General features: G+C 47.9%; 1 protein-coding gene across 1 annotated transcript in view; it reads right to left on the reverse strand.

Moving 5' to 3' along the window:
- Positions 1 to 15,814, reverse strand: part of DICER1 (dicer 1, ribonuclease III) — a 521,797-nt gene that overhangs the window by 110,554 nt on the left and 395,429 nt on the right. Inside the window, exon 18 of the mRNA XM_086937733.1 lies at positions 14,417 to 14,570. Within this exon, the coding sequence (XP_086793859.1) occupies positions 14,417 to 14,570 (154 nt within the window). The remainder of the gene's footprint in view (positions 1 to 14,416; positions 14,571 to 15,814) is intronic.

A 15,814-nucleotide genomic window follows, 5' to 3' on the forward strand; every position in this document is an offset into this window, starting at 1 on the left:
GTACTGGATATTACAGCCTCCTGGTCCAATATTGAGCAACCACGATGACTTTAGGCCGGTCGATATTGATCTTCGTCAGATCACAAGCCAGGAAGGCACACAGTAATCTGAAATTCCTCCCTAGGTGGAATGTGTCTAAGAGAGTCTTTTCTGGAACTCTAGTGTGCAAAAATGCTGACAATGTCTGTTTTTTTCTGGCAGTATAAAGTTTGAGCTAAGGTTTTTCCCAATGCTGGAAAAAGCCCCTGACATAACTTCAATACAAGATCAGCTAAGCATCGGTGACTGAGTTGATCTGCACTGGCATTTAGAGAACCCGTCAGCCACTTCTCTTCTCTTCTGTGGCGAATAGATCTAACCAAGGCTCTCCCCATTGCTGAAAGAGACCTTGTGCCACGAGTTCAGACGCCATTTGTGATCCATCATGCACCGACCGCTGAGTTGGTCTTCCCTGGCCTTCAGGGAACCTGCCAGGTATTGAACATGTGTTGTGTTGTCCATGAACACCTGCACTACACTCCCCCGGACAGAGGGGAGGAATGCTTTCAGTGCAAGCCGGATCGCCCGCAGCTCCAGAAGGTTGACGTGGAGCTGGGACTCCGCCGGAGACCAGAGGCCTCTGATCTCCGCCTCTCCCATGTGGCCCCCACAGCCCAGGAGGGACGCGTCCGTCACAACTACGTGCTCCGGTTGGGGTAGGGAGAGGGATCTGCCGCTGACCCAATCGCTGTCCGTGAGCCATCACTGCAACTGTCTTGCAGTGCCCTCTGAGATCAAGACATAGTCGGACAAGTTGCCTTGATGCTGGGCCCACTGAAACTTCAGGTCCCACTGCAGAGCCCGCATCCGCCACCTGGCGTGATGCATCAGAAGGATGCAGGAGTCCATCAGCCCCAGAAGCCGCACCCTCAACCTGACCGAGACTCTGGATAAAGGTTGAAAGATCGGAATCAGAGGCTGAATATCTCGAACCCGCTGTTCTGAATGATAAACCCAAAACTGCGCAGAGTCTAGAACCGCTCCGATGAAGAGGAGCTTCTGAGAGGGACACAGGTGTGACTTGGGCACATTGATGGAGAACCCCAGCAGGTGCAGGAGGTCGGCCGTAGTCTGGAGGTGGCTGACGACTGTCTGGGGCGAGCCCGCCTTCAACAACCAGTCGTCAGGATAGGGGAAGACTGACACCCCTAATCTGTGCAGATGAGCTACGACCACCGCCATCACTTTCGTGAACACCCGAGGGGCGCTGGTAAGGCCGAAGGAGAGCACGGTAAACTGAAAGGGCTCGCGGCCTACCCTGAACCGCAGGTAGCGCCGGTGGGCCGGCAGGACAGGGATGTGAAAATAAGCGTCCTGCACGTCCAACACTACCATCCAGTCTCCCGGGTCTAGGGCAGCTAAGACCTGAGCCAGAGTCAGCATCTTGAACTTCTCCTTCCAGAGGAAGCCGTTGACGTTCCGCAGGTCCAAGATAGGGCATAGCCCCCTTTGCCCTTCTTGGAAACTAGAAAGTAGTGGGAGTAACAACCACTCCCTACTTCTGGCCCAGGAACGCGCTGCGCTCGATGGCCCTTTTAGCCAAGAGGGCCGTAACTTCCTCTTGCAGAAGTTGCAAGTGATCCCCCGACACGCAGTGGTATTGCAGTGACATGGCTGGAGGGGTCGCCTCGAAGGGGAGGGTGTAGCCCTTCGGACGATTTGCAACACCCACCTGCCCAATATAATGTCGCGCCAGTGGGGGAGGTGATGGCGAACCTTGCCCCCCACTGGCGTCAAACGGGCCTGAAAGCTCAGACTAGGAGGGCTTTGAGGAGGATGCTGCGGAGGTGGATGTGGACTGGCCTCGCCGTTGTCCCCTGGCACCGCCACGGCGGTTACCACGTCCGCCACCGCGCTGGATGTTAGTCTGCGGCCTGAGGCTGGAAGGACGTGTGGGGGCGCCCCTTCCTTGGCCACGAAAGGTGCGAAAGGCAGCAGTTTGCTGGTGCAGGCCGACAGGCCCAAGGACTTGGCTGTAGCCCTGGAGTCTTTAAAGCGCTCAAGCGCACTGTCTGCCTCGTCGCCAAAAAGGCGATGGCCATCAAACGGCATGTCCATAAGGGTGTTCTGGACATCAGCCGAAAAGTTGGTGGACCTCAGCCAGGCATGGCAGCAAACCGCCACCGTCGTAGCAATCGCCCTGCCTAGCGAGTCCGTTGTATCGAGCCCACATCGGAAGGAATACCGTGCTGCATCTCGACACTCCACAAAGGCTTGGGTGAGTTAAGCCCGGGACTCCTCCGGGCATTGTGGCATCACATCCGCGACCGTGTCCCACAGAGAGTGGGTATAATGGCCCAAAAGGCACGCGGTATTGACTGACCACAACTCCAAACTTAGTGAGGAGAACATCTTTTTACCATATTGTTCGTACCTTTTGGATTCCCGATCAGGGGGAGCGGTCGGGAATGCGGTCTGGGAATTAGAGGCCTGGATCACCAGGCTCTCGGGAGTGGGGTGGGTGGACAGGAAACTAGGGCTCAATAAACAGCAGTAGAGGCTCCCAAGAGCTTGCCTGCGGTTTAAGGACCTCAGTGAGGAGGTTAGTCCTCACGGCTGCGACGGGAAGCTCAAGAGCCAAGGCCTTGGCCGCCCTTGTCAGCACCACACTATAGGCAGCCCCCTCCTCCGTAGCCACGGTAGGAGGGGAAACAAATCCAGTGTCAGGCGAAGTGTTCAAACCACTGGCCTCGCCTAGTTCACCTGCCCAGTCCTGAATAGACTGGCAATCCCATGCCAGAGGGTCCTCAGACCCCTCCCAATCCGCCTCGCCCTCCATCTCCTAGTACTCCAGTTCAAATGATGGGGCCGGATCATAGAAGAAAAGTTCATCTCTCTACGTCGAATGCGGCGTCGATCAACACCATTCCGACGTCGGAACCGGATCGGGGGGGGGGGGGGGGGGGGGTAAATCGGGGACGACGTCGTCCGGAAACTGCTTCGAGGCCGACACCCTGAGGGTCAACTCCGGCGGAGGGGTTGTGAGGTCGACCAGCGGCGACCTGGATCCAGTGGGGCCCTGCGGCGTCGGGACCGAAGTCGCCGGGGCTGAAGAACCCGACGGTGCCGGAGCCGAAGCTGCCGGACCTCTAGGGCCCCCAGACAAACCCCCGGGGCCTGAAGGCACCTCCGTAGGGCCCGAAGGAGATCGATTCCTCATGACCACAAGGGATGCGTTTATCTCCTCCGGCGTCGTGTTCAGCCCAGGGACCGGCGGGTATGGAGCTGGCCGCTGTGCCTGCGGCTCTGGCGGTGTCGCCTGAACCCCCCCCGGCAGCATCGGGTGGGGGAGTCAGAAGAGCGGTGTCGCCTCTTCGACTTCTTGTGCCTCTTGCCTGAGGACTTGCATCCTGACGAGTGGTGTTGACTCGCCGAGCTGTGATGACTCCAGCCCCGCGACCGGTCCCTCGACCTCCTCCCCGACCGGGACCGAGATCGGCTCGCTGCACTTATGGGGCCGCTCCCGCCTAGCTTTCGACGCCAAGGACCGGCAGTCGGGGCACGACTTGTCATCGTGGTCGGGCCCCAAATAATGCAGGCAACGGCAATGGGGGTCGGTAACCGACATCAGTCGGTTGCTGTCGGCACAGGGTTTGAACCCGGGCATCCCTACTGGCACCGATGGAGTCTTTCGTCTCGAAAAACAGATCAAAACGATCGAAAAAGTTTAGTAAAAAATGACTAAGGGTACCACTATTTCCAGATCGGAAAAAAGAAGTACTGACGTCAGCATGCGAGAGCGGCGTCTAAGTACTCTGGCGACGTCATCCCGGCGCCAACGACGCCGGACGTGGAGCCGCAGACGATGCCTACCGACACGCAGGGGTACTGCTACGCAAACATTTCCGGATCCAGAGTGACGCCTGGGGATATTCTAAGGTAAGGAATCTAATACTAACCTGTTTCTTTCAGATAGCCTCTTCAGCACAGCAGTTATGAATCCATGACCACCGTCAGCTTCGGCTGGGGTAAGGAGAAGAGTCTACCACTGACCTAATCATGGCCTAGCAGCCACCACTGTAGATTACTTGTAGTCTCCTCAGAAACCAGGATGGATTCTCATAGATTCCCTGGTGCTCTGCCCACTGGGACTTCAGGTCTCACTGCAGAGCCCACGTGTGACATCTGCCATCTTTCACTAGCACCATCCTCACTGAAACTCAGGACAGCAGCTGAAACATTGGAATTGTAGCACAAATGTCCTGGACTGTCTCTTAAAACATGGATCTACGGCTTAGCCGAATCAGTTTGAAAACCACTTGTCTGATTATACAAAACATCTACAATCAGTTAAAACTTGTCAATTTACTAGTAATGAAGTGGCAGCGCCAGGATGCTCCTTGGAGCGACAGCGCGCTATAAAAATACCTCAACATCAACATCAACATCAAAAGCACAAGATGGCACAATATCTAGGATAGCTCTAAAGAACCAGAAGGAGGCAGGTGTGACTTTGGCACATTGATAGTGAACTCAACAGGGTTAGGTTTGCCGTTCTGTAGAGGTCATCTATGACTGCCTGGGGCTTGCCTGCCTTCTAAGTACAACTTAAGTACAGAAAGACTAGTACAACTGACCTCAAAAGGTGCTCTGTGAGACAGCAATCCCTTTCGTGAACAGCAAAGAGCACTGGTAAGGCAAAGTGAATATGCTGCTGGCCCATTGGGAACAGTGCAGGAAGCCGTCTCTGCATATGGTATACCACTAGGTGGTTACACCATGCACCAGAGGGGAGTCCAGAGATCCCCTAGAAGCTACAGGGATCAATGTAAAACCCAAAGTGCTCTATTTGTGGTAGTGTGGGAGAGCAGCCTTAGGCCTAACACAGAGGAGTGCAAGACATTTATTGCGCAACATCGACCAATAACTGACTGAAGACTCACAGAGGAGTTCCAAACCAATTTTAGAAAAATAAGCTTAGCTCAAGTTTTATTTTAAGACAAAGAACTTCCAATAAGTTACGTACGTTCTGCAGGAAAAATACTTAAAACTTTTAAAAGGCGAGGCTTTTTGAACAGTTCAATGTTATCCTATGGAGGAAAACAATAATAGGTTATGCAGGTTAGTATGCAACTTACAGTTCCAGTCTTCCGGACCAAAGGTCAGCAAGGGGTAGGTGAGTACCAACACTGCACCCCCAGGGGCACTGAGACAGCCAGACAGCCAGGTACAGAGGTCAAAATAGTAGCTCTACCCAATGTGCTTTAATGGAGACTGGGGGTGCTCAAAGCTACACTGCTTGCAGTAAGTTAACCGGTTTCAGGGGCCAAGCGTTAAGGGTTAGAGCAAGCACAGGGGTGCCACAAAGCAGCACCAAACATACACCATCAGCGACACAGGAGCATCCGAGGGCAGGGTGCAAATTCATAGTCGGCGCCCATGCAGGCATTGCACCGAAAGTTGCGGGAGGAGACCAGCTACTGCAGAGGTAAGTAGAGAAGTAGGGGGTCGCAGGGGCACCGTCAGCTCAGCTCACCAAGGCCCAGGGGATTCGGGTGCAGGGACACCTTTATATGTCAGATTCTTCTTACTGGAGCCGGTCGCAGTCAGGGGGAGCCTCAGGAATCAGGCTGCAGGCGTAGTCATGGAGTCCAGGAGTCCAGGAGGGTTCAGCCAAAAGCTGGTCTTGAGGTCAGGATGGCTGGGTAACCTGTTCTGGATCAGACAGCCACCTGGACATGGGCCAGAGGCATCTGGTGCATGGTGGTCAGGACTCGTGGTTCCAGCTGGCAATCGAGTCCCTGGTGTTGGATTCTAGGGGACAGAACCGCTGCCACATACACACATTAGGGTTTTTAGGAACTTTGAAGATGTAAGAAGAGACAGTGGACCCTCTCCTGGACTGCTTCAGTCCCAACAACTAGACTGGCAGGTAAGAGTGAGTAATACAGGCACAGTCTACACTAATGGAGAACTCTGCCTAGCAAAATGATAAAATAGCTGTCTGGGTGACTTCATCGTCCAGTGTTTAGCTTACACATGGCCGAAGAATGAGAATAGGAAATGCTTATGGAGATAGATTGTAAACCACAACCTGAAGCTTTTTCTAAGCAAATATAATGTAACTAAAGTAAAAAGCTGATGATTGTTATTCTGTAAAGTTCTCCCTCACTCATTTAGGTGTACAGTACGCTATATATATATATTTATGAAGTGTCCACTCAAATGGGGAGGTTAGACTCTGGAAGAAAGCTTGCAGGGAATATCTAAACTTCATTGAAATAGGGCTACTGTGGTTAATAGAAGAAAGGTAGTTTCCCATAACTTTGCTATTTTTGTGGGAAAAGTGACGTTTGCCTTTTGTTAAAAATATGGACCAAGATAATGGGCAATAAGAAAACTAGTTTTCTAGGAGTTGCAGCAATACTTTGTGCTCGAGTTCAAAAGAAGAGTAGGTCAATTGTTAACAATTTACATAAAAAGCTTAAGGAGAAGAGGGGTCTTACAGCGACGTGATGTGCAAAAGAGATAACTAACACTGTGGGTACAAAGGAATACACAGTGTCAAAGAACTGCAGTGACAGAGAAGCATGGCAAGTGTGCTTTATGCTCACTTGAAGAACTCTTATATAGAACAGTCACTGGCAGTTCATGATGGAGCTGCTCCTACTGAGGCACGTCCAAGCAAGAAACTGGTTCTTCTCTGTAGTGGCAGAGTTAGCAAAGACACAATGGTCTGTCATGCAGTCTAGAATAAATACTAGTGGTTGAGTTTAACTCCAACATTCCACCCATTATCTCTTTGATTTCCTTAGTACGACGCCCTAAATGAGACTGGTATGACCAACATGGGTCTTGGGTTCACTGTGCCATAGGAACCAAGCTGCATCTCATAGACGAGGTCAAACATTCTGTAACAGGGCTGCGTATGCTTGTTCCCCATTCATAGTGGATTTCGCCTGACAGCTCTGTATAGAGTGTTCCTATTGGAAAAGGTCAAGGTCTGATATACATTAAAAGCGATTTTTGTATGGAGGAGCACAGTGGTCAAAAAATGAGGGATTGGAAAGCAGTACAGAGTAATTGCCAATGGCGGAGATTAATTCAAGCACTGCATCAGCATTCATCAGTTTTCTTTTTTTGATTCACTGGCAATGGCGTATTGGTGAGAAAATAGTCTTTGGAGGAGAAATCTCAGCTTGAAGAAAAATTGATGAGAAATTATTTAGAGAAGTTGAATCTTTGATGCCCAGGATTTCATCAGAATCAATGGCTTTTGAATTCATGTAGACACTAGTAGAAACAGGGTTCAATGTCGATGGGGGCTATGACGTCATGGTCTTTAATTTCAAGAATTCTGCAGCACTGTAGTCAAAGGTAAAGCTGTGTCCTTTGAAGACAGTATTATGCCAAATGATTCGAAGCAAATGAATAATGATGGGACATGTTTACATTTTAGTCACACAGCAGTACTTTAAGTGGCAAGACTTCACTCAGGCAGAGTGAGAATCTTCCTGAGGAACCCTAAATATTATCCTTCTGCAACTACCATTGTATTTCATCTTCCTGTCTTCCTTGGGAATTAGACATTTGCAGAAAAACTATCAAGGCTACTTAGGTTGTAAGAGGGTCAGGTTAAGGGCCTATGAGGGTCTTGAACAGTTTTTTTTATTTAATTACAGGAAAGACACCCTCCTCAAAGATTGAGGACACCTTCATAGCAGTGAATGAATAATAAAGAGAGAATACATATTACATTTCACTGGCAAGGTCACTCTTCTGTCCACATTAAGTAATAAAAAATGAGAAACAGTATATCTTGCAGTGAATAATAGCTGAGAGGGTACAGTCATAAAAGCCAGGATCCCGATAAATGCGAACATGAAAATTTGAGACCAAGTTCCAGCACAGAACATAGTTGGAAAATGGAGGTGCTGTGTGCTCACTAAATCTGGACTGTCCAGCTGTAGATTCCAAAAACGTTGCTACCATTCTTGTTTATTGTTTGACTTTTAAAAGGATATCTTTTAGATGAAACTTTTATAATATTCCAAATAATACTTTACTTGCATTTGTCATTCTTTTAAAAGAAAATCAAATAAATTCCATAGTAAGGCAGGTACGTGCATACAGACAGAAGACATTATTTGTTGGCTATTAAAAGTGTTACAGGGCCTCACACAGGGGCAAGTCTATTCAGTATTTGTAACCAACATTGAAGGTTCCATGAAGATTTGACAATTTTCAGGTATCTTTGCGGGCCCTCTGTTGTTCCCATAGGCACAAAGTGGTATTCAGGGCATCATGAGTGTTTCGCAAGTTTCCCATTATATCTGGTATTGGTTTTCTGATCATTAATTTAACAAAGTATGCATTACCCAAAACGAGTTCACCATCTGAAAAATGCTTTAGGATTTGGAAAGCGAGAAGAGGAGAAAAAGCAGTAAATATATCAGCTGCCAACTTGTGAAACTCTGTTCCTATATCCAGCTGTACAGAAGACAATCATCGATACCAGTAATTTCTAACCGGTTTAGAAAAATAATAATATTAGCAGATTAAGTAAATATATATATATATATATATATATACATCCATAAAAAATCAATATTCAATTTTTTTAAATGCTCTGTATGAAATAAGTTGGTATTCTTATCTTGATTTATGGGACCAGCCCAATTACAGCAAAAGGAAATTAATAAGGACAATTGGCAGCCTCAACTGAAGTATTGGCAAATAGACAAAGAGCGCAAGGAGCCAAAATTCAAAATGATATGCCGGAGTCCAGCATATCAATTTATCTTTTAAAAATAAAATTAATCTTGATACTCTCTAACCTTCAGATCAAAATACAAATTTCGTTTTTTGATATATTTTTGGGAATTAAATAAAATATTCATAATTCATGTATATGATGCACGTTTGTTTCTGTTTTTTGTGTATTGTTTTGAGTTTAAATCATAGAAATTGTTTAGGTGGAGGTTCTTGGCTTCCAGTAGTGATTCAGTGAGGTCTATGGAAGTCAAAAGGTTAACTTTTGATCAGCTAGTTACTTACCTTCAGTAATGCATTATCTGCTAAAGAGAATATCTAGCTGCAGATTCCTTACCTTTAAGTTTCCCAGGCATCAGACTGGATCCGAAAACTTGTGTGAGCAGTACCCGTGCGCACCGTCAGGTGGCTCCATTCGGCTCTGTGTGGCGCCGTCTGCGTTGGAAGTGACGTTGCGGTCTCCTACCAAGGTGCGTGGACGTCAGTTATTTTTCACGACTTTTCATGCAAAAGCGCAGAGGCATGCAGTCAACTGAAAAATGTGTGTCCAACATAGGGCCCTGAAAAGGAAGCAAACCTAGCCCTATAAATGTGTCCACAGAGCAGGGAGGCATGAGTAGGTCTGTAAGGAATCTGCAGCTAGATACTGTCTCTACCAGATAATCGATACTGAAGGTAATTAACTTGCTCTTCTGATAGAGAATTCTAGCTGCAGATTCCTTACCTTTGAATAGGTACCCAAGCCATAGCATCCAGGTGGTGGGCAGCGGACAGGTTAACTAAATGAAAATGTCCTGCAGGACCGAAAAGGGCTAAATGTTGTCCCTGAGGCCCTGACTGTCCAGGCAGTAGTACTTGGCAAATGTATGCAGGGAAGCCCATGTTGCTGCCTAGCAGGGATTGAACACCACGAGCCTACGCGGAGGTGTAATGGGCCCATAAGCCCTTTTTAGGCAGGACGTAGCAGATCCTGATACAGAAAAGAACCCAGCACGAAATGGTTAAACGTGGGTCCCGTGCTTTCCATGCCACCGGACTCAAGCTATCCTGGCTGATGAGGGCTGAAAGCCCGAAACCGGACATAGAATGCTTGTTTCCAGTCCAGGGCGGACCTGGCCTGGCCTGGCCTGGACTGTTCCCATTGGGCGCAGGGTCAAGACTAATTTGCATATGGCTGGGTCCAAACTGCAATGGCATTGAGAGCAAAAAAACAATGGATTAAGGCCCAGATCTCTGTACGGGGGTGAATGTATGAAATTGTTCTGCATTTTGTCCATCAATTGTTCTTTTTGCTAATTTCTGAACAACCCAGACCTGTTTAGCTCCTACATATACCACGAACAGTTGGTTGTCCACCAGGAACTCCTTTCGGCGTTCAAGGAAGAATGACAATGTTCTTTTTGGGTCCAGATAGGTGGATCGTTCCTCCTCTTTAGAGGGTTGGGGAGTAGCATAAAAGAAGGGCAGGGTGGCAGATTGTCCCAAATGGAATGGGGTCACTAACTTAGGTAGGAAAGAGGCCAGGGTGCGAAGAACCACCTTGTCCGGGAATAACATAAATAGGGACGCTTGGATGATAAAGCTTGCAGCTCACTCACCCTCTGGCCAGATGCTCTTGCCACTAAAAAGACTGTCTTGATGGTAAGCAGCCGGAGGGGACAATTTTGTAATGGCTCAAAGGGAGCACACATTAGCCAAGTGAGAACCAGGTTCAGATCCCACTGAGGCATTATGAAAGGCGAAGGGAGAAAAGTATGAATAAGCCCTTTCAGGAACCTATTTATTATAGGGGACTTAAATAAGGAGGGTTTGTCAGGCAGCCACAGAGTAGCAGACAGAGCAGAAAGATAACCCTTGAGAGTTCCCAAAGCAGAACCCTGCTGGGCACGGGGAAGAATAAAGAGTAGAATATAAGAAACAGAGGCAGAAAGAGGGTCAATAGACTTTTCAGTACAATATTTTACACAGGTTTGTCAACAGCAGCGATATACTGTTTTGGTGGGGGCCGCCAGAATAGCTTTTCAGATTTCAGGAGGAAGGCCAAAAGTTATCAACTGTTGCTTCTCAATCTCCACGTAAAGAGGTGGAGAGTTGAATGGTTCAGGTGGGGGACCCTCCCCTGCTGCGGCGTCAGAAGATCCTCCTAAAGAGGCATACTGATTGGGAGACCGAGGCTCATTTTCGAAAGCTCAGGATACCATATTCTCTGTGCCCAGTCCGGAGCCAAAGAATTGACTTGGGCCAGGTTATTTTTAATCTTGAGAACTCTGGGCAGAAGTGGTATGGGCGGAAAGGCGTACAGGCGGACTGAGCTCCACTCAAAACTAAAAACGTCGCTGAGCGATAGCCGCCTTGGCAACTCCAACATGCAGAACTACTGACATTGCACGCTCTCTTCGGAGGCAAACAGATCCAACCAAGGCTCTTCCCATTTCTGAAAGAGACCATGTCCCATTAGCCGCAGAGTCATTCTCACCAAAATCCAGGATTGAGGGATAAACATTGGTATCATAACCTGAATATTCTGGGTTCGCTGCTTGGGAGGACAAGCCCAAAACTGCATAGTATCCAGGACAGCTCCGATGAAAAGCAGCATCTGAGAAGGAGTCAAGTGTGACTTTGGCATGTTTATAGTGAATGCCAGCAAATGCAGAATGTCCATCGTAGTCTGTAGGTGGGAGTCGACAGTCTGCGGCAAGGCTGCTTTCAATAGCCAGTCGAGGAAGGGGAAGAATGAAAGCCCTGACCTGCGTAGATGAGCTGCTACTGCCGCCATAACCTTGGTGAACACCCGAGGGGTGCTGGTAAGGCCTAGGGGGAGCATGGTGAAAGGAAAGTGCCCGTGGCCTACCTTGAACGGCAGGTAGCACCTGTGGGCTAGCGGTATGGGAATGTGAAAATATGCATCCTGCAAGTCCAATGCTACCAGCCTGTCTACTCAGTCTTGGGCAGCCACATCCTGAGCCTACTTGAGCATCTTTAATTTCTCCTTCATGAGGAAAAGATTGACGGGTCTGAGGTCTAGGATAGGTCGAACACCTTTGTTAATTTTTAGTATCGGAAAGTAGAGGGAATAACAACCACTGCCTACTTCTGATATTGGAACCCTCTCTATAGCCCCCTTGGGCAGGAAAGGTGTAACTTCCTCTTGGAGTAAGACCAGATGATCCTAAGTCAGCAGTTCTTGAGTTAGCTGTAAAGGAGGAGGGAAAGATTGGGAAGGAAGTAACATTTTCCAATGATCTGCAAGACCCATTTGTCCAATGTAATGGACTGCCTGTGGAGGAGAGGATGCTGGATTCAGACTGGGAGCGAGGTGTCGCTGAGAGGCCCAAGGACTTGGCTGCAGCCCATGATTCCTTCATGTGCTCCAGAGCAGAGTCTAGCTTCTCTCTCATCGAAGGACATGTTCATGAGGTTGACCTGGACATCCCCCGAAAAGCCAGATGTTCTCAGCCAGACATGGCACCACAGTGCCAACGTTGATGAAACTGCTCTGCCCAACAAGCCAGTCGTATCCAAACCACACCTAATGGTTTACTTTGCTGCATCTCTCCCATCTCTCACTGCTTGGGAAAAGATGGTCCAGGCCTCCTCCGGCACCTGTGGCAGCACTTGCGCAACCGTTTACCATAGGATATGGAAGAAACGACCCAATTGGCATGTGGCGTTCACCGACTGCATGCTAGGCTGGCGGAAACAAACCTCTTCTTCCGAAATGCGTCCAGCATCTGAGATTCCCTGTCCGGGGGAGTGGAGGGAACGCATCATGGGCAGTCGAGGCTTGTACTACCAAGCTCTCAGGGGTGGGGTGTTGACTGAGGAAATCAGGATCAACATGGGCAGAGCAATGGAGTTGTGCTATTGTCCTGTTCACAGGAACCCCTGTGCTAGACTTGGAACAAGTGCCTAGAAGGACATCCGTCATTGCTTCATTGAAGGGCAAAAGGGGTTTGGATGACTAAGTCCAGGCTGAAGCACTTCGGTCAAAAGGTTCGTTCTGACCTGCACAGAGAGCAGCTCCAGGCCCATGACCTTTGCTGCAACCTTCTCCAACACTGCATAACACACTCCCTTCCTCTGTAGTCACAGTAGGTGGAGAGAGCATACCAGAATCTGGAGTTGTCCAGTCAACTTACCTCTGCTAATTCAAATTCTCACCAGGTGTGTATAACTGGTGTTATTAAGGGTCCAGTGATGACTCCCACGCTTCCCCCATTCCTGCAAACTCTTTAAAATGCTCATGCAACGACCTAGAGACACTGGGCTCTGTCTGTGCCGGAATCGATCAATGCTGATCGGACTCAGTCGTCAGGGATAAGAATGGTGCTGGTGTCATCAGTGGGGCTGGGGGCACTGATGCCGGAACCACTGCCGAGAAGGTTGCTTTGGCACAACCGGCACCGATTTGTAATCAGGTCCATGAGACCCCATCAGAGCAGAGGCTGGAGCCGTCGGCCCGGAACCTGAAGGGGCCTTCTCGGACCCCCGCGGGGGCCTGAAAGCGCACCAGAGGGGTTGGCTTGCTCAAATACTCAGTGCATGACCTTGTAAAACTCTATAATCAGAGTGTGGGTTGCTCCGGCTCCCAGAAACGGGGGAAGGCGCTTTCGGACCTTGCAATAACTGCAGAACCGTACCTGAAACGTCAGTGTTCCCCACTCGTCCCGCCAATCCTCAATGGACGAGGCAAAGTTTGTCTAGAGTTCTTTTTGTTCTTCTTCCCCAACTATCCTGAGGACCTCAAGTGCAATGAAGAAGACTTGGGGCGCCTGGAATGGTACAGCGCCCACCTTCTCCTCGATTGGGACTGAGACCTCCTAGGAGTCACACTAGCTGGTTTCGACTGCCATTCCGCAAGCAGCTTTAGGGACTGCTCCCTCAATGCCTTCCCCGTCATGGCTCGGCAGCACGAGCACGACTTCGAGGTGTGGTCGTGTTTGAGACACCATATACACAGAAGGTGCAGGTTGGTAACCAACATTGTGCGGTGACTGGCACCACATGGATTGAACCCTGCCTTTGTAAAGGACATTTCCTCGACACACAAGAAAAAATCTTCAACAAAACGTCGAAAAAAGTCTGTGAAAATGAGACAGAGGGGTACCTCTTCGAAGGAACAGTACTAACCGGAACGGAAATAAAAAAAGAACTAACGTAGGTGCACCTGGGTGGCGCCTATATAGGCGACTGCGACATCACATCCGGCACCAACGCCGCCACGTGGAGCCCAATTGAGCCACCCAACAGCGAAAAGGAGTAATGGTTATGCAAAACATTCCGTATACAGTCTGACAACTGGAAAATTCAAAGGTAAGTAATCTGCAGCCAGAAGTCTCCATCCGATAAAGTAATTAAGACTTGTTCATTGGCTCCATTTGTTCAAAATGCCATGATGAAAATGTGCTTTATAAATTATAATATGAACAATCCCAATCCATAAAAACGTTCTGTCATTTCTGTAAGCAGTTGTTTTCACAGCAGATCTTTTTCTTTTAACTTTCAAACATGTGTAGGCAAACAATTTCTTCTGCAAGAAGGTGCCTAATGTGTAGCAAGCCACGAACATCAAGACACAAATAAGGGGACACAAACATTATCACATATCTCTACCATATCATGGTGAGTGTGGGAGAGACAAAAATATTTTCCTCAAATAACTAACCTTGGAATGATAACTGCATCCTGGTAATCTTCTAATTTGAAAATGAAAGGACTCTCATTTGTATACTGTGTACATGGGATCCCTGTACGTGCTTCAGATTTTTCAATATCTTCCATGAACTTGAAGTCAATATTCAAATTGCTGGAGTCATCAACTTGAAAATAAATAAAAATCGGTTTCATCATTATCTTACCAGTTTCAAGGTTCGCAACTTCATTTTCAAATGAAGCACACAGTGATATACAGTAAAAGTAAACTGTTTTGAGTGACATTGATTAGGCTGACAGAGAGATTACGGATTAAAGGATTATGTTACTCATCCTGTAAGCATCTGTGCTTGGCATGTAGAGCTGTAGATTCAAATGCTTTGCCTACTCCTGCCATCTAGTGTTGGGTGTGGATGTTTGCAAGTTGCTTTTCTTAGAAGTAGTCGTTTCCAGCCATGTGGTAAGGTTGCTTCTCGTTTCGGTAATAGTGCACATAGGCATCGATTCCATTGTTAGATTGTTTACCCGCAAGAAGGTCAGAGTGGAGTAAGTGAGAGTAGTATAGAGACATCCATGCATGTATAATGTGATTAATAATGATAACTGCAACGACCATAGGTGTCCGGGAGAAGGGGGGGGGCAAATGCGAATCTACAGCTCTACATGCCAAGAACATATGCTTACAGGATAAGTAGCATAATCCGTTTGAGGTATGTGTGCTGTAGATACATATGCTTTGCATAAACTGTATAGCAGTACGCTCCAAAAGTGGTGGCTAACCAGTGGGCTTTACAGTTGTCTGAAAAAGTGTTCTTAGGACTGCCTGTCCTAGATTAGCTTGTTGGCGTGATAATACATGCACACAATAGTTTTTAGTAAATGTGTTTGATGTAGACCATATAACTGTTTTACAAATGTCAGCAACAGGAATGTTACCTAAAAAGGCCATGGGTGCTCCTGTTTTATGAGTAGAATTGATATAACATGTTTGAATACATTTAACAATCCAGATTTAGGGATGGATTTCCCTTTATGAGGTGGAGCAAAAGCAACAAAAAATTGTTTTGCAAAAGACTACTTTTGGAAGGAACTTTGGGTTAGTGCAAAGATCCACTGTCTTGGTGGAGTTGGAAAAAGGATTTTTCTAAGGTTAACGCCTGAAGGCCATGGACACGTCTTAGTGAAGTGATAGCAATCTAAAAATCAACCTTCCAAGAAAGGAATTACAGTGGACAATTGTGCAACGGTTCACAAGGTGGACCCATAAGTCTTGCTAGAACAATATTAAGTCCTTCCATAAAGGCTTTTATTACTGCCACTTTGAACAGAGATCAGTGTCTGGCCCATAAGGAGTTTATCGTCTTCACTAAGTTAGCATGAGCATGATGCAGCCAGCCTGCTACTTTGAGCA

The sequence above is a fragment of the Lissotriton vulgaris genome, chromosome 9 (assembly GCF_964263255.1).
Source record: "Lissotriton vulgaris chromosome 9, aLisVul1.2, whole genome shotgun sequence".
In the NCBI taxonomy this organism is placed as follows: Eukaryota; Metazoa; Chordata; class Amphibia; order Caudata; family Salamandridae; genus Lissotriton; species Lissotriton vulgaris.